Source organism: Rissa tridactyla, chromosome 6, assembly GCF_028500815.1.
Source record: "Rissa tridactyla isolate bRisTri1 chromosome 6, bRisTri1.patW.cur.20221130, whole genome shotgun sequence".
Classification (NCBI taxonomy): Eukaryota; Metazoa; Chordata; class Aves; order Charadriiformes; family Laridae; genus Rissa; species Rissa tridactyla.
The window spans coordinates 10,154,357-10,178,153 of record NC_071471.1 but is presented as its reverse complement, the minus strand read 5'-3'; the positions used below and the strand labels follow the sequence as shown (position 1 = coordinate 10,178,153).

Sequence of the window (23,797 nt, the reverse complement as noted above, 5' to 3'; positions counted from 1 at the left end):
AATCATAAAGAACTTAAATCATGCAGAGCCTAAACAAGAATCCAACAGGATCTCCAGGCTGAGACAAACAGCACCTTGTTTTCTACCCCCAGCACTCAGACAATGAAACAGCATCCTACCTCTCTATTGTGGCAGACCAAAACCAAGTTTCTCAGCTCTAAGGCGGTAACAGAAATAGATACACAGCTGTGCTGACAGAAGGCACTACTTGCTGACCTCTCCTCCTCCTACAGGCACTTTTCATCTTCCCTTTGCATCCACAGGAGGAACTGCATACACAAACACCCCCTTTCCCATTCAGTTTATGAAACAAAAAGGTGTTTGCTGGCTCAGCTCCTTCTAAGCAACGTGGAGTAGGAAGCACTCCTGCAAAGTGGTAACCTCCAGCACAGGGGAACTGCAGAGCGTAACAACCAGGGCTGCTCTTTTGGAACTGCAGGGCCCCAAAAAGATGCCTGGCCTTTTTCTCACTGGGGCATATACAACAAAAAAATGCTTCACATAAACATGGGAAAATGGAAAACCTGCACTGACTAAGAAAAGCATAATAACACAGCAGCAGGCAGGAGGAAAGAGTGGTGTCTATGAAGTTTGCCCACAAAGGTCATTCCCAACAGAAAAAAAAAAATAATCTTGTTTAAACTGCTAGAAAACAGGAGTTTACCACTGAAGTTAATCAGACAGTGAAGCATTAATGCTTTGAGTTTGCCACTGACTTTGTTCTTAAAAGAAACATCCATCATACTTCGCACAACCAGCAAGTTACATTAAAACTATACCTTCGATACATCGACAACCATCTTGCAGCACTCGTGCATACATCTCCACTCTGGACTGGGAGAGCAGCTGGTCTCCTGTCAGGTATGTATTGTGAGATGAAGCAATAAAGTAGTTACAAAGGGGTTGATCCATATCCTGATGCACTTCGCAATGCAGTGGATTAAATATATCGCAAGCAGGACTGCGCATGAAGTTGGTGAAACCTTTGAAAAAAAGAAAAACAGTTTTGCCAAGGATGCAGTATGTATTACCAAGGAAGTTATTTGCACCCTAACATTTGTTTTTTCTGTTTATGCTCATCAGGGCTAACACATGTGTCCAAAACCACTGAATCATATAGCAGGGATTAATCTTACTGTACTCCATGTTTTCAGCATATTAACTGCTGTCTGTGGCTTGCCTGGTACTCTGCAAACTGAAGAGGCTGCACAGACTCCGTCAACTGCTGGCACACACACAGGTATTTCTTTTTGAAGCCTATGGAAGTTCTGTCACCTTTGAGAAGAATACATTCCCAAGATCCAACCCTTGTCCCCAGTCAATTTTCAAATAGCTTTGAACTAGAAAAGCAAATATAATCTAGAAAGACACATTTGTGACTGACAAAAAAACCCCAAACCGATCACCAAGCATTTGCAAAGCGTGGCATTGAGCTAAACCTCTTCAGAAAAAAAATTAACAACCAATAGTAAAAAAAAAAAGAAAGTAGGATTCTAAGAGAAGCATAAAAGTAACAAATAGTAGCTATATGAGAAGACTGAAAAAACCCACAGATTGATGCGGCCACTGCCCAACCTATTTTCAGATCCAATGTTTCATTCAGACCCTCAAAAGGGTCATATGACAAAAATGCAGATGTAAAAATTCTCTGAAACCCTGGAGAAGCTCCCTACGCCAAACCCAGTGCACAGACTATGACAAGTGTATCAAACTGCCTTCTGCAGTTCAGAAAAAAACACTCCACTAATAAGCAGAACAAAAGAAGGTGTTACTGGTTTTGTTAGAATCAGTGAAAGATAATATCCTCCCTCGCAATTATCCAGTGAGATAAAAGTGATCTCTTCATCTAGATGCTACTGCAAAGAGACAGTATGCAGCTAACCCATGAGTCATTACTGTTAGAAAAAATATCTTTTCCGCCGCCTTCTCCTCCTTAAACTGGTACCCCTTCTCGATTCTTGTTAAAGCATCAGCACGAGGGCAAAATTGGGTCAAATACTTAGGCAGCATTGGTCTGCATTTCCTGGGATGCTGAATCGTGCCTTGGAGGATGAGTGACCCGCTTAGAGGAATAAAGCTGGGTAGCTGGAAGGGAGGGAACATCAGCCTCACATTCAGCAAGGTGCAAAGGCTTTGAGATATTTCCCTCAAGGGACCCTCGCGATGGTAACAGGTAAGAATTATCTTGTTCTGCTCCATCACAGGTGTGATGTCTTGTAAATAAGAGGATGCAGAGGAAATCCCTCAAATACCAGGCAGCAGAAGAGAGGTAGGGTATGATGCCTGCAAGAATATAGGTTTGGTATTCTGCAGATCGTGCTGCTGTTGATGCCTCATGGGTCCCAAGTTGAGCATCAATCTTCAGAAGGTAGCAACAGTTCAAGAACAAAACAAAACGTACTGCTACCAAACTTAAAGAAAGATCTGACCATTTATACAGATCACACGGCAGAAACAGGAGCCAAAATGACATCCTGGCTTGGAAGTAAATGCTTTCCCCCCCCCCCCCCCCGAGTTTCTTGCTGACACTTAGGTTGTCCCAGTGCCACTCTTGATGTAAATAAGCACAACCCCCATGGCAGATACGGCATAGACAAGTTAGCAGCCACCCAAAGGGCTGCACTGCCGCACAAAGAGCAGGGGCTCGTGCTAGCCGATTCGCTAATCTAGCCCATTTCACTCTAGTTTACAGTTTTCTCTATGCTGCAAGTTTATGTAAGAAGATGATGTGTGATTTATATCCCTGTAAATCAGATCAGCATTGAACAGAGAAAGTTTTAAAAATAACTCCTTTGAGAATGAGAAATATAAAATATTTCCAAAGGATAGTGCAAACAATACCAACCCTGAAAGCAACTCAAACATAAAAGAAGCATCAGTAAGATTAAAAGAAACAGAAATGCTTTCAGAGGCATATTTTTAAATGTCATCACTTGTTCATTTTGCTTTCCCTATATCAGTTTAACTGCAGTGCCCAGGGTGACACCAGAAGCTTGTTTAAGATCTGGGAGGCCATATTCAGGCTTTAAGTACCACGCAGAGGAAGATTTCTTCCTCCCCCACAAAATCACCATGTAAGTTATGCTGCTTCATGAAAGCTATCTTCTGGGCAAATTAACACACCACAGCGTTTAATCTATTTTGTTCCAATTCAGATTTTTATTTACTACTAAGCTGGATTCTGGATAAATATACCATCTACAATTGCTTTAGCAAACAAGGTGAATAAGGTATTAAAACCCAAAGAAAATGCAACTATCCATATTTTATTTCACATAAGTATAAATCAAAGGATTGTATAGGAGCAATTCCAGATCTACAGAGACAGAACAGAATGAAAACTTTGCTTTTATTACTTCAGTTAGAACAGGCTATAGTATAAAATACATGGTATAGAATGTTTTATGTTTGTGTTTTACAAATACACAGTTAGCAATAAATTCCTGCAAGCCTAAGGCATTCACATTAGCATACGATGGCTCTGATGTACTGCTGTATAACACCAGCTGCTAATTCACCCCACCTACTCTCGTCTCTCCCATGTCTCACTACAGTATATTGAGACAAAACTAAGACTGAAATCAAAAACTTTACCTTCAATCCCAAGAACATTTTGCTTCTTGTTTTCTTCTGATACTTCAAACTTCTGTATGATGTCAAGACAATATTCTGGTGTCACATTATTCATCTGTACAAAAAGAACAGTGTTGGTCCACATATTTTTTTTTTCTACCATGTCACCAGCATGTCAAAATCTACTTTAGGCTTCTGGGTCCAGTTGAAAAACCTTATGATCAAACATTGAGTTCGGACAAATATGAATATGACAGTCAGTAACACTACTGTAAAAGGACCTTAAGATTTTGATTTGATTTTTCCCAGTGCTGCACAAGCCTCATGGCTCTTACCTTCGAGGAGAAAAATAGGAGTGAGAGGTAGCAATCACTTAAAAACTGTGTTATTTTAGTTTAAAGATGAAAATTAGCTGTTTAGCACACTTAATAATGGCTGTACTGGGGAATAGTGTTGAAATGAGAACTATGAAGTTATATTCTTTAATATAATCTACTTAAACATGCAAAAAGATCTGACAGGGTTTGATTTCATTTTCATGCGTTTTACAGTTCTGGGATTTCATTACTTCCAAGAGAGTTCACAGTAATATACAGGGTATGAGATAAATAATTAGAATCTGAAATGAAAACCAGTAGTTCTTATGAAACAAATAAGAGAGTTTTGTCATCAGCTTCAACTAGGCCACAACTGAAGTCCTACCTGACTAGTCAGGCCAGAGTATCACCATACACTTACATTTCCACTAAAATTAAAGGAAAGAAGTAGCTTCCATCACTCATCTCATCTTTTCTTAGGCCCCTGCCCCCCTTAAGTTGTAGGGAACCAAAGTGAGATCTAACATGGGGCGTTTTTCATTTCCTCCACTAATAATATCACAGGATGGCAATGACAATGCTAAAACCCTTGGCAGCTTATTTGTATTTTTATCCTGTTTACTGTTTGTAGTCTGCATCCTTTGCCAAAAAGTCAGCTCTAACACCCTGACATGTTGACCAGTCTGGAAGCAAAGGAACATGCAGTCCCCGCTCTTAGTGTGTCATCTCTGTTAACATGATTGCTTCAGGCAAATGCAGGAGGTAGGTTAGTCATCTTGCAGATTACATAATATTTATTGTTTAAATCCGAAAACGGTCCCTCTTTGAACTGTTCTTTTACTAACGGAATTCTCTTTCAGATGGCAAAACCAATTCCATTTACTCTGCTCTGTCTGTAGCCTTTGATGAATTTGTGGTTTCCATTATTTGCTGTAGTTCAGTATTCCCATCATCTGCGTTCAGCTATATGGAAATCTAGAAGTAGGTTCACTCTCTTGATCTAGTCTTCTCTAAGGGCCTGATCCTGCCAAATGCTGAGTTCCTCCTAAGAAACGTGAGTGTCATGACTGACCATATCTTGTAACACCTAAATGGCTACAGCCTAAGTATGAAAAACTACCAGAGGGGAAAAAACAGACATGTGAACATTAGAAGTACAATAACAGAAGGCAAGCAAGTAAGCAGCTCAACTCATATGGTGACTTAAGCTGAAAAACTTGGAGACAGTTTGCAGCCTTTCTCCCCTTCACCCTTCCCTCTGTTTTTTCTCTTACATAGGGAAATCATGGCTCAGACTGTTTCCTTCTCCATACATTTTATTTATATCTCCTAGCTAAGCCAACAATATGAGACGCCTGCAGGAATTACACAGGATAATAGGAATGAGAACAATTCAGTAGAGAAAATAACTGATTATCCTAGCTCAAGTAGATCTTGCTGTTTGATTGCAAACACTATTCATAGCAGGCCCTTCTTCACCACAAGCTGGCTAGAATTAACTTTTTCATTATGCCACATGGCTCCTTGATGGCTGAGTGGCAGAGTACTTGCATGCTCTAGGAACAAAAAGTCTAATCTACTCCAAAGCTGCATCTGTTAGGGAAAAGTCCACCGATTTATGCTTTTTAACTGTAGCTTAAGAGACATGACTATTTCGGCTACTAATTTAAATTTGTTTTCATTAAATCTTAAAGTATTCCACTAGAAATAATATCAAATAGTAATGAACATTGTTGATGGCTGAATATTCAGATACCTGGATTACTAAAGATGGGCAATAGTGGAGGAGCTTCCAGAATCTCTTAGATAGAGGGTTACTTTCTGTATTCTGGGTTAAAAGCTTTAACTTTGAGGCAGATATGTTCTTTTAAAGATTATCAGCCTTTGAATGACTGATAAGATCTTGGTTTTTAAGTAAACGAACTAGCAAATAATTTTCCTGAAATAAGATCCTACAAAACAGGCAACATTAGCCCTAATCTTCGGTGAAGAGTTGTTTGGACAAAGAAGGGAGAAATCCCTTTTGATTTCACCTGTATCCTTGGAAGCAGGTCAGACAAATCTATTGCCAGAAATCTAAGGTCATCTGAAGCTGCAGCACACTGCTGTGTCAGGTAATAGGAGAACCCTCCTCTGTAAATGCCCATGAGCTAAGAATGGGAATTGTTCTCATTTCCCATTCTCATGGGAAAGGAAATAAGAGAAAGGAATGTAAAGTAGAAGTGAAGTTAGGAAAAAAACAAACATGAAGGAGAAGTTAGAAAAGAAGTGCAATGCTAATGACAGGTGTTCCTAAGCAGGATGCCAGCCCACCAGTGTGTCAACAGCACTTTGATGGTTTAGACTTAAGATGTTCACAGTTAATCATTCTGTAAGAAAAATCAAAACATAGATAATCAAAGCAAAAACATTCTTCCAATTTCAGTGCAAGATGTCAATGTAAAGTGTCATGACATATCGAGTCATTGCATAAATCAGTTATACTGATTATCCTCTTGTGTAAGCATGAGCGAGGGATGAAGGCATCAGCTTGCTTTCCAGTTGAGACTTTCTGTTGCCACAATAAGGGTTCTTTGCAGAAAGCAGCAAGGATTGACCAGGCATGATGATGTGGTATTGTCTTCCTTGTCTGATATTATCAAGCTCCACAGTCTCTCCTCTTTTCAAAGTCCATGTACCAACATTGATATTCTTATAATTTCTCATTCCTTTTGGGATGTTAGCTCCTGTTATCTTTCAGCACACACTTTCAGATCATAGCCTAACAGATACCAACGTTCCCTGGCATATACTATCTCATTACATTCCTTTAAAATTTCTTCCAAGAGAGCAGGTATAGTTGTTTCAAAACATTCCTTTTCTAAAAGTGTACTAAATCCCCACTTACCACTTTCTGTCACATTTTCACTATTCACTGCATCACTAGTTACTCCTGTGACACTGTATAATGGGTGTAGACAAGTAATAAGAGTAAACTTACTCTTTCAAACAGGCTTAACTCAAAATGCAGTACTCCATATCGAGTAATTAAGGAAGAGCTTTACATAATTATATATGCATGTTCCAAAGGTGTAATTGTTATAAAATTTCTTCCTTTTCAGTTCAATTAAAATGAACAGGGGCATTAATTTTGCCCCCAGTTTCATTTGGGCTGCATACGGAAGCAGACCTTTTAGAAGATACTGGTTTGGTACCAATACTATAGCATAATATTAACATTTCCACCTGGTCCCTGTCACTTGGGAGTATGACAGGGCACACCATACAATATGCAGCACTTTCCCAGAGCACACAGAGAACCCTGCTGAAGGCACGATCACAGCAGGCTGTCCTTTTTCTCAGGACAGATGAAAACTGTATTGCAAAGTAACTGATCCATGGTAAGGCAGCAGGTGGCAAGCAGGCACTCGGGAAACCTCACCCTCAGAAAACCAAAACTAAACATTTCAGGTTTGTGACACCAAAGCAGCCTTGTAACTGTGTTAAAGAGACAGTTATCCTATGACTGAAATTAAAGCACTTGATGCAATGTGGATACAGCAGAAAGGAGAAGGGAAGGACAGACAGCAATCAGAAAACAGCCACAGGCTGGCTGACCCACAAACACATGGCAGCATCGCTACAGGGCTCCCAAGGCCAGGGCAGAATGAGGCCATTCACTCTACAAAGGAGGTCCAGAATGGCAAGCAACCACAAAGCTGCTCCTTAACAGGGAAGATGACGTTTGTAGAGCCTATTCCACCCAAGCCTCACTACTCAAAGACAAATATGAGACAAGATCTGTCATCCAAAAAAGCCTGGAGATCCTGCTGTGGAAGTAATCTGCCATTTAGCAGGAGATCGGTTTCTGGAGAGGACCAACTCAGACATTGATACTGGTTTATTAGGAGAGGGCACTCCCAAAGGGACAACACTCAGGCATGCAGGTGTGACTGGACATCCAGGGATGTTCCTCCCTCACAGCCACTTGTGCTAAGGGGACTGCACGACCAGAAGTCATTACAGGAAACCAGCCTATTTTCTGCTGTTCTGACATTTGAAGCCATATAATTGCAATTTCAACAGCAATGAACTGAGTTTAACTGCACCTACATGGAAATAATCTGTTTCACAAGCTCTGGGATGAAGGAAACAGGGAGCTCTCCTATAAAAAAGAAAAGGAAGCCAGCTTAGCAAATTAACAAAAAACCCAAACCCCTTTTGCTCTATCTTCAAGCTGTAGAATATTCTAAGAGTTTTGCCAAAAGAGTAGCAGATGGAGTTGGACAGACTGTCCACAGATTTCCAAGCAGCCAGACAAACAAAAGCAAAATGCTGTTTGGTTGAAGGCACTTGAGAGCTGCATTATGACTTGAACCATTAACAGCTTTTGAAGGCAATCTTGCCTTACCCAAGGACATTGTTATCATGTCTCTGTTCTGAAAACATTAAAGGGTAAATCTGCTCTAACACTACTAATACTGGGAAGTGAGAAGACCAGAGGAAAGAGGCAAAGAAAGTGTGAGGTGCTTCTAAACTACGCTGCTGAGAGGATAATCTACAGATCATGCTTTTACTCTTTTTATTGTTTGTTTTTGGAATAATGTTAAGCAGAGCATTTATAGCCAATAGCCCTGTCTGTGTTTTGGATAGTGTAGACAAAGGAGAGGATGCAGTGTGCCAGACGTGACAGTCAACGGGTTTTTTTGCTGCATCAGTAATTTTATAATGTCCTTGTGCACCCACGAAAACAGCTCTTCTGCCTCTTTTGCATGTTTTTCTTCCTGCTCCAGGTCCCCAAGTGCCCTTCTCATACCACTGCTCTTCAGTTGTTCCTGGGCACTTCAGCATCTCCATGAACAGGTCCTCCCTGGAGCATTTCTTTGCTTTCTCCTCAGTGTCAACCTTGCTACTGCTGCTGTCGAGAGTGCTCCACTGAAGAGCACCGAAGTAGAAGGCAGTGATTAAAAAGGAAACAAAGGAAAAAGCAGTGAGCTCAGAAGACTTAGAGCACTAGCATAAAGGGAAAAGATAAAAGACATTTTGTGTTTTAAAGCTGTAATTAGCAGAATTGCAAGGACTGGATTGCTTGCAAGAATCTGGATGGTGAGGCTATCACAGCGAGATCAGTGACATGATAGTGCTCCATGTTTCAAGGGGGAAGGAAGGAAGAACCGGGGAGTCATACATGCCGGGGAATTGCCACAATGGCCAACAGGGGAAAACTCAGCAACAAAACAGCACAAACTGTTGATATTTTATGCGAGGGATAACTCGGAAAAAAGCAATCATCACAGGCAGGATCTCAGAATGGCACAGGAGATTATCCAATAATTGCAGGCAAAACGCAGCATCAATACCCAGGAAGCTCAAGTAGGTTTGGACGTTAGCATTTATTTTTGGGAGGTTGTTTTGGAACAATACTCCGCAAGGACACACAGGGTGAGCAAAGAATCCAGGATCAATTGCCAGCAGCAGACAAGAGTCCTAGAGATCACAAGGTTCCTTCTGTGCTCCTCGCTATCCAGTGTACAAGTTCTCTCCATAGCTTCTACAGACAATTTTTGCAGTAATTTTATCTCTTTCAAGATGGGAATGAAAATCTCCAACAAAGCAACATATATAGGAATAGCTAGAGATTTTTTTGTTCAGCGAGTTTGTTCATAAGCATATTGGGGGAAAATCTCTGATCTTGACCCAACTTTGCTCATTAAGTTACTTATGCTTCTTTCCATTTTTATTTTTTCTTAAATTCCTTACCAGTGTGTCTGTTCCTGTGGTTCCCTGAACCTCACCTTTCTCTCTTCCTTCTTACTGAGGAGCTGCAGATAGAAGTGCAAACTCCAGATGTGAAATTTTCTTTGTGCAAGTCCCACATATCTGTGAGGAATGCCTGGAAAACAGACTTTGCTGAAGAAAAATTGGTAAAGAAGGCAGAAGGGAAAAAAAGGGAATCCTGGACATCTCTCCCTCGGACAGGTTGATGCGATACCCATCTCTGTATTACATCACAAAAGTGTAATCTTCCCTTAAAATTTTAATAAAGATTTAGTCCAAATTTAAGAGGTTGTTCTGTGTCAATATTTAACCTGCTGTCTTAGTAATAAAAGCAGTAGACCTTACAATTATTGCTACTACTGATACTTGGGAACTCCTGGGATATAAAACAGTATTGCAGGATTCAACTTCCCTTATAGGAAAGGATATGCAAACACAAAGACCCATTTTAACAGGCTACTGCCTTAAGCCATGCACAGGCAAACCATTTGCAGATAATCAGAAATAGTTTGCTCTTCCATTGTTACATGTTTCTGGCTTTAAAACTTATCAGGTATGATCCTAATTTGGAGTATATCTGCAAAGACTCATGAAAGGCATCTCCTGGAAATATAAACATCGCCCCACAGCACCAATAAAGAATCCAGACAAGCTACGCAAGAGAAAGCAACCCTGCTAAGACACAAGATAATCAGCTGTAACTAAGAAGTGTGAATGTTACCTGAATGCCATTATAAACGAACAAACAAACGTTAACCATATTGCCTTTCCTCTACCAAAGTCTGAAAAAATTCAAACTCTTTCTAGAAGCATTTTAAAAACAATAAGGCATTTAGACTTCTTTTTTGTTACATTCTCCCTCTTGTGGTTTAACCCCAGTGAGCAACTAGAACCATGCAGCCACTTGCTCAACCCCCGCCTTTCCACCCTCCCCAGAAGGGTGGGGGCAGTGGGAAAGAAAAGAAAAAAAGGGATAAGGGATGAAAAAAAACTGTGGGTTGAGATAAAGGCAGATTAATAGAAACAATAATAGAAGAGGAAAGAAATAACAACATCATCACAGGTCACTAACCGGCCAGTGAATTGGCACCATCCAGAGCAGTAATCCCAGATTCCCATCCCCCAGCTAACCCCCATTTATATACTGAGTATGATGCTATGGTATGGAATACTTCATTGGCCATTCCATCATTCTGTCTCTGCTTCTATGGGAAGCTGAAAAAAAAAATAATCCTTGAGTAGTGTAAACATCGCTTACAACTAAAACAATTGACTTTCCCTTCACAGCAACCACTAGAAAGCAAATTAACTCTTTTCCATCTGAAACCAGGACACCCCCCTGCCCCATGCTGAACTTTTTCCATAAAATTATTTCCATATACTTGAATGCATTTATATGCGTATATATATAGGTACATAGTATTCCCATACCTTTTGTTCTACCTTTAGAAACTGAGCAAGTTCTTCAACAGTGAGGTGATCCTTCTTGTCACTGTAGCTTAAGAGCAATAAGTAGAGATCTCGACGTAAGGACATCATCTTGTAAAATACCGAAAATTCTTCAAAATTTAGGGTTCCTTGGTTCTCATCTGTGTCTGCTTCCTAGAGATAAAGAAACTCAGGTAAGCATGTGAAACACAGGTGAATTCAGAGAACAAAGCAGAACGGAATTTAAATACAGAAACAGAAATTTAATAAATTCTAGTCTGCAAGATTCTGTTCAGACTCAAATCCTAGTAGGCTAAAATAACTGCAAAATTACGATACCATCTATTGGGGTTTTTTGATGAAAATACTACACTAAAGCCACAGGTTCCATATGAAAGTCTCAATTCTATCTTTAGTTTTGAATTTGTTTCCCATGTAAAGAGGCTCACCCTGGGCTTTATTCTGATCCCTGTTACTCTCCTGTATGCTCTCCAGTTATCCTGGATTAAAACATAGCAAGGAACCCGCAGCTCCCTCTAACAGAGTCTGACATTTTAAAGCATTCAGGACAATATCACAGTCTTGAATTTACATTAACTCAAACTGCAACACTCTCAGCCCTCTGTCAGCTCTCTGTAGGGGTGATAAGTCTGCAGCAGCAATAAAGACTCCACACCAAAATATATGCCCATTAGCCTCAGTCTTGATGGCAGCTTTTGTTTATCCTCAGAGGTAGGATGAGAAGAAAACAGTACTTAACCCACGTTAATGCAAGCTTTTTACTATGAACATCTGCCTAAGAGGATTGCTTTGGATTTTCAAAACAAAGAATATATTCTGGAGAACTGCTGTCAAACACTATGTAGGTCTCCATGAAAAATGAACTTCAGGGAAGGTACGGCTCTTTCTAAGTTTGAGGCTGCAAGCAGACAATGAGGAAAAAGCGCAATAAATGTGCTGCTGTTCCCATTAATAAACTCCTTTGTTCATAACTGTACATAATGTTTTTTCTCTGTAGTTATAAACCCCCTTGGCCTTTCCCATGTCACCTTCTGTTAAAAATTGTGCTTCCTTCTGTTCAGGTCAGAACATCTCATATGCAGAGTCCTTGGCTTTGAAACTGTTGGCTTGTCTCTACACTGGTACACCAAATACAGAGGGAGGATATACTCATCTTGCTTCTCACTTTATTCTTCTCAAAAAAGCTCTTCCAGTTGGTGCCCAGCCTCACTTCTATAGAAGAGGAGCTTGTCTAATAGCGGATGCAATGAACACATCTCTGGCCTGCTTTGCTTTCCAAGGATCCAGTTTTACTTTCCCTTCACATAACCCACCTCATTTAACTTTAAAGCACCTCTTAGAACAGGAATCAATCTTTACACCAGTGACTCCTAGTACGTACACACAACTGAAGTGGCAGCCCTGTACTCCATTTCCAGACACAGGACCTGGACTGCTTCATAAGCCTGGCCACCCCGAGGGAGCCACAGCTCCCCTGGGCACAGGGGCTGTTTGCGCCAAGCCACACAAACAGAACCACCTCAGCAGATCAAGTGCAAGAACAGTGCAGAGTAGCCAGGTGTAGGGGTGAGGATTTGTCACAGAGTTACTTTGCCATTCCCTTTATCCTGCAGTAAGTCCTGGAAGTCCATAGGACTGCTGGCACAAAGCATTGCTTGTGGGGTAAGGCCTTTAGGATTGAGCCCTGAATGACTAACAGTATACAAACCTTCAACAGTCCTTTTATATTCAACCTTAATAACTTCAGCCATGCCTGTGAGGTCTAGGATATTAACTCAGGTATAGGCCGGCTGCAACTGCAGCAAAATAAAAATAAGTAAAGCAGCTTATTTTTAACCAAAAGTTGCCTCTCATTGCACAAAGGCTAGTGGTTGCGAGAGTGCCCCACTTCATTCCTAGACAGTTTAAAAAAGCAGAGTGAAGTACTTCTTTTTTTTCCTCTTGGTAGATGGCTTCACAACTTTCTGCCTCTCCTGCAGCAGTCAGCAAAACCCAAGGATCCCAGGGAGCTGCATTTCCTTACGCCTTGTTAGTGCTACTGTCATCTGAAGCATAAACTCAGATCATAGCAATTAAGCTAAAAAAATAATTCCTAGCTATCTGGTGTCATATGGGATTTTGAATCATGTTATATCTACTATATATCTTAAATTACATTTTTAATTTGTGGGAATAATTGTGGAAACAAGTACAACCTGAATTCACCTCCGCAACACAACCCCACCAGTTTCCACACTTCTCAAGTCTTTGGGGAGTAACTTATACCCCGCACGTGTACCTCTAATGCAGATTTTACGCCAGACCAAAAAAAGCACTTTTGACCACAGAAGATTCTTCAACTTCCCCCTGTTTTATAGCAAACTAGATTTTGGCTGGTACTGTTTTTGAAGGGTTAAAAACATTTTATTTTGCTCTCCATCATATACTTGGCTTATCTTTCCTTTCCTACAGTAAACACTAGGGCTGGTGGCAAATGGTAACTGTTTTCAGACAACAGAAGTAAAAAATTGATTTTGGCTAAGTAAGAGGAAGTTGTTAAAAAAACTAATTACTTTCATAAAGCTAGTTTCTATTAAGTAATTTTACATAAAGGAAATTACATAAAGATTTCAGTAGAAACAGAGTAACTTCATTGTCCATCAATGCCAGCATAGAACAATTCAGTTCATAGAGATGAAAACAATAATGCATCTAAAAAAGTAATATTAATAAGTTGTCTTCTACATGGTTCATGCTGTTAAAACAATGTTCTGATGCATCTTTGTCTACAAAGAGTAAGACTTGGAAAAAGTCCGTGAGGTGTTGGAAAAGACAGAGTTTTAAGTCCCGATTTGCAGACTCTATTCTGGATCCGTCCAGAAATAGACAGTAACTGGCACCATCTTACTACAATAATGCTGTGTGTTAGAGGCCACCAACCTGAAACATCTGCCGGACCTTCCTGCGGGGCAGGTTAACATTTAGTTTATGCATCAGCTGGTGGATCTCTTCAATATTCAGCAGACCATCCCCATTCTTGTCAGCCTCTTCAAAGGTCTGTTTAACCCAGCTACAAACATGTCAAGGAAAGGTACAAGAGGACAATTTCCTCATGGAGGAGAGAGGCAGAGCAGTTGGGCAGGTAAGGGACAAGACTCGAACTCAGGAGAAGACCACCCTGCCCCAGTTCTTCTGGGCAGGAGGATAATCGTCCTTAGCAGAGGACCTTAACATCTTCCAGGGAGAAGAACTGAACATTATTCGATCCAGCTTCACAAACATGTCTTTTCAAATCAGCACATCTGGACAAAACATTTTAATTAAGACTTCCCATAGCCTGCATTAGAATTATTGGGATACACTGTGAAATAAAGTCATCGCTGGCAAAGATCTGGTGTTATCTACACGGTTCTCCCCATGCTGATGCAAAACCAAAGCATTTTTGCTACCATACACCTTCTGGTACAATTTGCTATTGTACCTCCTATCTGGTGCAACTAAGACTGTTGACCTCCATAAAGTTATATCTGAGGGCTACCGGTTTTGTGACACCACCCAAAGGAATCAAGATCAATAGCCATCTGTACCAGGGATGACATTAATCTAGTGCAAGAGGATGGAATAAGGAAGACTGTGAAATCAGCCCAAGTACATTACTACCAGCCTGTGGTTTCCATAAGAACCTCAATAAAAATTAACCACTCATTTTTCCATGAGCTCTCCTCCAAGACTGTCACACAGTTCTTTCATCTGTATATTTGTAACTCTTCTATCTCTGGACAACTTCTTTGTCCACCATTTTCTCTCTGGTATATCTGCCCTCACCCTGTGCCACATGTTCCACAGGGCAGCAACAACTCCACAGAATCATAAGTTGCACAGAGAAAATGGATAGTATTCAAACATTTCCTGTTTCCCCCCTCATAAGGGCAAAATGGCATCAAATAGAGCTAGCAGCTGTCAAATTCAGAAAACAAGAGGCAATTCTTCACACAGCATATGGCTCATCTCTAACATAACATTTTTTGGGATGTTCTGCAGGTTTACATGGGTTTGAGGTGACACCGAACCCTTTCCTCCTCTCTCCCCCCCCCTGCCCCGCCCCTTTGCTCCAGTTTTGTTCAAATGCTTAAAACTGGTACCGGTTTATGACAATTATTTACAGCTAGGTTCACAGTACCAGCCCCTTTGTACTCTCATTTCGGCTACTAGCTTCTCCTCCAAGAACATACTCTAAGTTTTCAAACATTGCTGGGCTTTCTCTCATATCTTCTTCCACTTCTCCATTCTGCTTGAACCTCTCCACTTCCTAACGAGTAACTTTTACCCCCTCTTTGCACATATATCCCTTTGCAGCTTTTCTAAGTTCTTACACTAGCTGGAACTGGTACAGGGTCATTTCTTTCTGCAGTCTCCCAGCTGCCACATTTGATAACACAAACAAGACTTGAAGTGATATTTCACTAGTAGAGAACATACAGCAGATATGTGCAGCTCAGAAAAGTCATGGATAAATATAGTCAGCTGAGTATGTGTCCATCAGAGCATGCAATATATCCCCCAAGTGGATCTGTGCCCGTCTTGTATCAGAATTAAACACTGAAAACATAAATTGAAAATACCTAAACTGTGTACATTCTCCAGAAGGAGTATTTACAAGTGACCACTGTAACTTTCCACAAGGCAGAAGAGACAGGTTACAATTTTAATCAAGTTGGGTTTGAATTTTGTCTGTTTGGTTGTTTTGGGTTTTTTTGTTTGGGGGAAGAGTGTTCTTTGTATTTTAATACACTAGTCAGCACAGTTGTGAAAGAAAGCACATCAAGAACATATTCAATGGACATGATCTTTACAAAAAGTTCCTTTCTGTTACTAGGCTACAGTGAGCATTTAAGGAGCTTTAAAGATTTGTGCTCCGACAATCAATGGAGGCTCAGCAGTACACACAGATATCTGACATAGACCAGTCAAGAGAAACAGATGGCCAGGAGTTCTAAGTCAATTTACTGAAAGACTCCCAAAAATGTTAGGATTTCACCTGTGCAGAGGCTAACAAATTCAAGTTTTCAATTAGTAATATCTTGAACACAGTGTCTTCTAATGGACTTTGCAATTTGCAGCAGAAGAATAAAAGTACAGTTGGGCAAACAGGTGACAAAAATCTTGAAATCATGCTGGGGTTGGTACTTATTGAGATAACTAGAAATGACCCTTCAATAAGAATTTCACTAACAAAATGGAAGACTATTCCCTGACTTCAGTGGAGTTTAATCCAGTCCCTAAGGCATGTCTGATGTTTTATTGTACAAATAAGTGTCCATGTCAAACCCGTAAGTGCAGTTTCCATTGCAATCAATGGCAAGGTTTTTGGTCAGTTAACAGGAGGTCAAAGGACACCCTATGGTGAAGTCACTCACAATCAAGCCAGAAATACTGAATCAAAAGCTGAAGCTCAGGCTCATAAAAGGATACTGATCGTGCGTTCTCTGTCGCTTAGCGAGCGAGTCCTCATCACTTATTCCAGCCATCAAATATTTCAGTCCTGTGATCCAGGTGCGAGTTTCCTCTGGGTTAGATGTAATCAGATCCAGTGACTCCATGTGGTTACCATGGTAAATAGTAAAGCAACAGCTTGGGTCAAAGTTCCCCTCTGCATGGCGGTGGAAGATTTCAGACTGCCGGCCTTCAGTGACTTTGTAAATAGAATCGATAACAACTGCGGGGGAAAAGGGAAACCAAAAATTGATGTGCTTGGATATCCACCCCATTTCTTTCAGCTTTTGAGCAATTATGAATTATTAAGGCTAAAAATCATTAAATGTTTTTTAATATTACATCTTACATCCAAAATGGCTTTTTGATTTACAGGTTTATCCTTGCTTTGGCCATGCCATGTCCACAGCACAGCTGTCTTGAAGGCAGGCCAGCGCAGGTACAGGCAGGTTACAGCAAAGCTCCCCGAGTACTCCCTGCAACATCAGAGGACTGTAGGTTACCCAAAGGGGAGCATGAGGAGACCAATGCCAGATGTCTTCCATCAATCAGCGAAATGCTGCATAGCTCCAAAGGGACTGCTACCACCACAGCCGTGCTTTCTATAGCAGGAAGAGAGGGATACCCATCGCTGCGCTAAGGTAACACAGCTCCCAATGCCATGGCTCCAAACAGCTACTGTTCAATGCAGCAGCTCTTAGCCACCACACACTGGCTCAAAAACATCAACTGTGACTATCTGTAGCCTTCTCAACCACCTGTTTTTAATCTCAAGCCTCTGTGACAGTTCTGTGTATTTCTAGTCCTTATTTTATTCAATAAATCACTAATGTGAATTTCCAATTTTAAACAGTACAGCAGGAACAGTATCAATGAGACATAACGCTACACAATAAATTCAAGATGTAATAATGCCTAAAGAAAATTATCACAGTTAAGATTAAGAAACCTCATTCTAAGCTTTTCTAGGTTCTGTATTTAAATTTGTGATGTATACATTGAAAAGAGTTCAGCACACTTTGTTATCAAGTCACTTGTCAGTGTGCTCATAATTCACATAAACCTATGGAAAATGTTGACAACTGACAACTATACTCTGCTTCCTTGCATAATCCTGAACTTTTAGTAGGTGCGTAAACTCTACGCATACTCTTGAAAACCTTCATGTAAGTATCACATCACATTTAAAATAAGCATTAAAAAGCATTTATTTAATCAATCAAAAAAATATTGTTCTGTTTTCCCTCTGTAATTCACATTCTAATACTGAACTACCCAAGAAATTAAAAGAAATATTCAAAGTTTACTTTTTGCCTTTTCGCTTTTTCTGGATGGTCTCCATCGGATGCAGGTCCTGTGCTCATCCAGGTAGAAGAGACGAACTAGCCCTTTGGTTCCACTCTTCAGCTTAACCATTTGAGTCCCAGACTGCATAACACTCATGCATCTTTCAACTGCAAACCAGAACAAAATAAATTCAAATAAATCACTTACTGGCTTTCCAACATCTGCCAAGCTTATAAAATTTTTGACTTGCACCTTTAATGACAGAAACTAGTTATTGTTGTGTAAGACATACTATTTCTTCTTCTTCACTACTAGCTTCTCCACATATGAAAATAAATTGTCTGTCAAAACAACTTCACAACAAAGGAGGCAAAGAAAACTTTACCATATGTTGAAGGAAAATATTTTATAGTTTTTCAATGCTTATCTCATTTAAATATTTTTATATTATTATACACAGTACTGTAATTTTAAACCCCAGCACTCCACAAATTTTGAATGGTGAGATTATGATTCAAACTCCACATTCCTTCGGGCTCAGTAATCCTTTAGCTTATATCTTGTGCTTTTGACACTGTTAGAACTGCTAAGAGAATTATAAATACACAATCCCTCCTCCCTACCACACACATTTACACCCTCTCAATCCTGCTACCAAATTTCAAGCACACACTGTGACAACTTCCTTTTATCCACCCATCCCATCTGGGAAGATAAGGCTTTGTTTCTCTGTGCTTTGACTAAAATACACCAATCTCTTCTATTTCATCTCACATCTTCCCTCCTACAGTTTTCCAAACACTAGGATCAAGATAACATTTCCCCTTGATCTCAGTATATATCCATGCTCTTAAATTACCTTCTCCTGTTTTTATCCATTCACAGCCTCTCCTCACTTGATATCACTCCAAGTTCATCTCCCAGATGATTTGTTTACACTCTGGCTGGCTCCCAAATACTATCTGTGTCTGTCTTTATTTCTTCTTATCGCCCTTCTCTTCACCACTTCTCTCTTCAGTACTCTTCTCTCAGTATCACAACAAAGACTAATGCACCCTCCCACTCTTCTCTGCCAGAGCTAGGATTTATTTTCTCTGCTCCTGACACCTCCTTAGCTCCCACAGCAAGTGGCACAAGCAGCAGGGGACTTGGCGCCAGCTGAAACCCCACAGTGCACGTCGTGGTGGCCCTGCTCAGTTCATCTCCACAGCAGAAGCGTGGTCAGAACACATCTTCCAGCAAACCCGCACAACCCTGAGGCCATCAATGAAGGAGAACAAGCCAGCTGCTCCTTCCAAAGCGCCTCTGGGTCAGATGCGGTCAGAGTGGCACCCTAAACATTAGTCAAACATGGGACAAACAGCCGGCACCGCTGGAACAACTTCCCCCAGCTCCCTTGCACAAAGCCCTTGTTGTTGGGAAGCCAAACTCCACATCAAATAACCGCATCAAAAGCGGTAGTTTTGCTGAGTTATTGTCTTTCTTGGAGGAATGTGAGGACTCAGGTTGAGCTGAACAGAACCAAAACTTCTGAAAGCATCACAGATGTGCATGAGTGCTATAAATTTATCCGTTAATATGTCCATAAATATATAGCCTTCACATATACCAGATGAATAGGTGGGTATGGAAGGGCTTTAAGATGAACCAGAAAAGTGACATAAATCAAGCCAGAAATAGACGTTATACAGTATCCACACATTAACTATGGCAGTTTTAACTTGTATCTATTTGAAGATGCACAAAGTACCAGGAAGACAAGCCTTTACACCACTAGGGATGGAAAACTCAGAACCTTAAAGAAGAAAGAGTAACTGAAGCAAAAATAAGTCTCTAAAACTTACTACACACACATATATATACATATACACCCCCTTCTCTTGGGAGACTGAGCCTTTCACTTTGGAACTGAGTTTAGAGCAAGTTTGCCTTGCATTCTAACAAACAAACAAGAATTGTCCTCCAGCACAGAAATAAGGCTCTCCCATAGGAAACAGTTGTACCAGTGTGTGTGGACACACAAATCTGAACTGCTACATTAGCCAGGCACACAAACTGCATGCACATTTTTATTTCACTATTAGAGCAATCAATTGCAAGAGGGTTTTGGCTCAGGAAGAGGTTTAGCAACAAGCTAACTCAAAGAAAATCTGCTTCTTTGCACCTAAGCCTATCAGTTATTAATAAAAGTCTTGCAAAAATAACTAATTCTCACATAAGTCTTTCTATTTTCATCAGCTCAGCTGTCATAGAAAAAAACAAACTTGCTTCCACTATGATGTTGTTGAGGACCACTAGCAAAAGGTAGAAGACAACTACGTTTCTTTGATATAAGAAAAGCAGAAAGTGGGCCACACTCAGTAATTACAGCCAACAAAACCTTGGGGGAAGAAAAAAAAAAAAGAAATCATAAAAGGTGATCCAGTTTCTTCTTCATTGTTTCAATTGCCTAAAGATTTCTATATCACGTTTGCAATTGTTTTAAATGCATTTCACATACACATTTTCAGGTAGACTTCAGAATTAAAGTTATATGGAATAGATTTTAAAACACTTTTTTCACAAGTAGAGAAGCATGGAAGAAATCCAATTCCTGCCAAATATCTCAACACTCTCACTTTCTCAATGCCATCTACAATAAGTCTAGTGCCCAAGTAAGCACGATCCTTTATGCTTGCACTTTTCCAGTTCTAAGAAAATACCATCAGAATGCAGACATTTAAATAAGAATAGTAAATGTGTAAGAAAATTCATTGCATCATCCCTACTGCATAGGTGTTAATAACAGAAAGAATCCACTTTAGAGAACAGACTGCGGTAATAGAAATGCCATACCATTCAAAGGTCCATTGGATTTCAACTCTGGAAACCATTTACAAAATGCACCATCCTCTCCTTTAAGCTATTTATAAAATATAAGCACACAAAGAAACAAAGTCTTTTTCAAATCTATCCCAAATATGCTAATTTCAATCTCTATCCAGACATTCACAAGAGAGACACCGCACATTAGCATCTGAATAAATTGAAGTTATTGAACAGAGGCAATTCAGAATAAAGCTCCAGAAGAGCAATTCAAGGATGCTTTCACTAAGGAATAGGAAAACTGGTTCCAGAAAAACATTTAATCCTCTAAATAAACTATGAATACTGAGTAAATGAAGCAGCCCCTCGATGCAAACATATATTAAACTTTGAGAGAGCAAGACATGGTTTCCATTATATGTTATTTTTCTAACACAAAGACTCTGCCTTTTTTGCCCAAAGTCTGAAAATTATTTAAGTTAAACTAGAATATAGTGTAGTTTACGTGTTACAAGAACAAAGAATGTTAATTAATCACTGAAAGTCAAATAAAATATTATGTTTATGCATTGCATATTTAAAGCTTTACTTTCAAATCTGAAAACTACAAAGTCACTTCCATTTCCAAACTTACGGAAACTTTTTCTTGACAGTCTAAAATCATCTTAACAGACATCCTGCAGTTTAATGCTTTTAATAATACTGAAATATCAGTCTATTTTTTCCTCCCAAAATAACCATTTAAAGCAAGCCAGATCTGAATTCAACGAGCATTTTTTAATTTTTAGCGCAGGCAATGATAACCATTCTTAGTAGAACACACATCCCCGTTTCAGAAGGAGCTGCTTCTCTATCGAATGGTGAACCGGATACAAACCCATCTGTGCCAGCTGGACTTTTTCTGAAGTGGCCACACTCCCCAGCACATGGTAGACCTCTGAAGCCAGGAGGAAAGCCATCCAAGCCCCCAGTAAGTCCAGACGTTACTGGAAATCCTGTACGTTGGGCAGATGCTATTTATTCTACCTGACAACACTGCTCCTCGCTGCTGAATAAATCAAGCTGCTGCCTGGGAACACTAAGCTGGAACTCTGACCACTAACCATACGCGGCCTTACATTGAAAAAGCACTCTAATCCGCCCCAAATCAGCCAATGCTACCTTCCATTCAACTCTGCTCTAATCTATCCCCATGTGCAATCAGGTCTTTAATAACCAGGGAATAGCTTAGCACTGTGCCCTGCGAGAATCTGTTACAAAAAGTTATGGCTCTGTTCACAGGTTTAACAGACACTCCCCGTACGACCCCTGGTTTTCAATAGTTTGCAATTAATTCAGTTTAATTCTCAACAGTGATAGTCATGACACACTTATCTGCCTGCTGTTGTGCTTTACCACAAAGCCTTTAAGGCATGCAAGACCCTTTAGTTGATCATAGACGGAAAATACTTAGGGAATTAAAACATTATTCCTCATAGCACTTTCAGTAAAATAGAAATGCACTTTGATGTACAGGGCATATCACAGCAGTGAAACAAACATCCACTCTCCATAACACATGTTCATCCAAGATTAAATAAATATGCTGGTCACTTGTCAACTGGAGCTGAGAGGCAAGCACCATGCAGGAGCAGCACCAGCACCCCAAGGACGCTGGTGGGGATGTAGTGAGCACCAGCTGCCCCATCACCTGCAAGCAACAGCCAACACTGCATTGAGGCTTTCTGGGTTACCCCAGCTCCTGAACTCTTGGTCTTGCTGTATCCTCTGTGGAACTAAGCTCATCCCGAGCACACTCTCACTTGCATTTCCATCAACTTCTGTGAGATAGCACAAGAAAGCCATTAGACAGCATACATAGGTCTTCAAACAATGAGTTATTAATTCAATTTTGTGACAGCAAGTAAAACCTCTTTTTGCAAGAGGCAGCATATGCAACTCCTACATGCAAACAGCTCAAGTGCTCACAGCAAACCCTTAGTAAATTAATACAGTTAGACCTTAGCAAAACAAATATAGTACAATGAGAATATATTTAATAGCTTTAGGAACAGTATCCTACAACTGAATATTAAGACTACACCGCTGAAATTGTGAGACAGTTTTTGGTTTGTTTGTGGGTTGTTTTTTTTTTTAATCAAAGATCAAAAAAAATTTTTTTACTGCTGGCCAAAGCAGTTCTTGCTTATTTTTTCCCCTGATATACTATTATATGTTAAGAAGTTAATATTTCAAAGTGCAACAAAAAGAAAAAAGGTTTGGTCTCATGTCTTGCTTTTATGGACTTAACGTTAAAGCCATCTGACAAAACAAAAAGATTAAATAATGTATAAAGAGCATTACCAAACAATGAGAAGTATAATTACGAAAGAGGATATAAACTGTGTTTCTAAATTATATGCAGCAAGCTGCATTAAGCCAACATTAAGCTTGAGATAAAAGAAACCCATAAAATGCAGAAGTTACTTTTTCAACTGCAATGTCAGCTCGTCTCCCCTACATTAAGTATTTTTAGTGTTACTATACACTTTGCAGGTATATTGTTTGTTCTCTCTTCAGAGAGGAAAGAAACAAAAGACTCCCCACCATTATCACCACGTGCTGTTCCCACTCACATGACTACAGACATCTGTGATTCACTGTGCTGTGGTTCCCAAGAACCAGAACAGGATCCTATACTTCACCTTAAGGTAACTGCTCTTACACTATGGGAAGCATGGTTTATCTTACTTTATTTAAACCCCCAAATGCCACCATAGTACTTCTCTCAAATTCTCAGATTTCAAAACCTCAAAATTCCCAAAACTCAACTCTAAGTGAGGCTGTTATACAAGAAGTAGGTGGTTGATGATTGACAAAGGAGTCACAGAATGCTCCCATTACTGGAGTCATGTATCTGGATCCAGAGTGGAGTCCATTTTTTAACTGAGGGAGATGCACATTCCCTGAAGCAGGCATTGAAGAAACGTGCACAGAAAAAAGCGCATATTCCCCTGAACTAGAGAGCAGTATGCAACTGAACTATTGTGATCTAAGTAGTGAAAATATTCCAGATGCAATCACAAAAAAAACAACCCCAAAACCCCCCTAAAAACACCAAACCAAACATTTTCAGTTGTCTGAACTCTTATCACCCT

General features: G+C 40.0%; 1 protein-coding gene across 1 annotated transcript in view; it reads right to left on the bottom strand.

Annotated features, from left to right (window-relative positions):
* Nucleotides 1-23,797, bottom strand: part of PLCH1 (phospholipase C eta 1) — an 84,191-nt gene that overhangs the window by 27,270 nt on the left and 33,124 nt on the right. Inside the window, exons 3-8 of the mRNA XM_054205899.1 lie at nt 17,876-18,022; nt 16,548-16,791; nt 14,016-14,145; nt 11,079-11,249; nt 3,595-3,688; nt 780-983 (exon numbers count right to left, since the gene is read on the bottom strand). Of these exons, the coding sequence (XP_054061874.1) occupies nt 780-983; nt 3,595-3,688; nt 11,079-11,249; nt 14,016-14,145; nt 16,548-16,791; nt 17,876-18,022 (990 nt within the window). The remainder of the gene's footprint in view (nt 1-779; nt 984-3,594; nt 3,689-11,078; nt 11,250-14,015; nt 14,146-16,547; nt 16,792-17,875; nt 18,023-23,797) is intronic.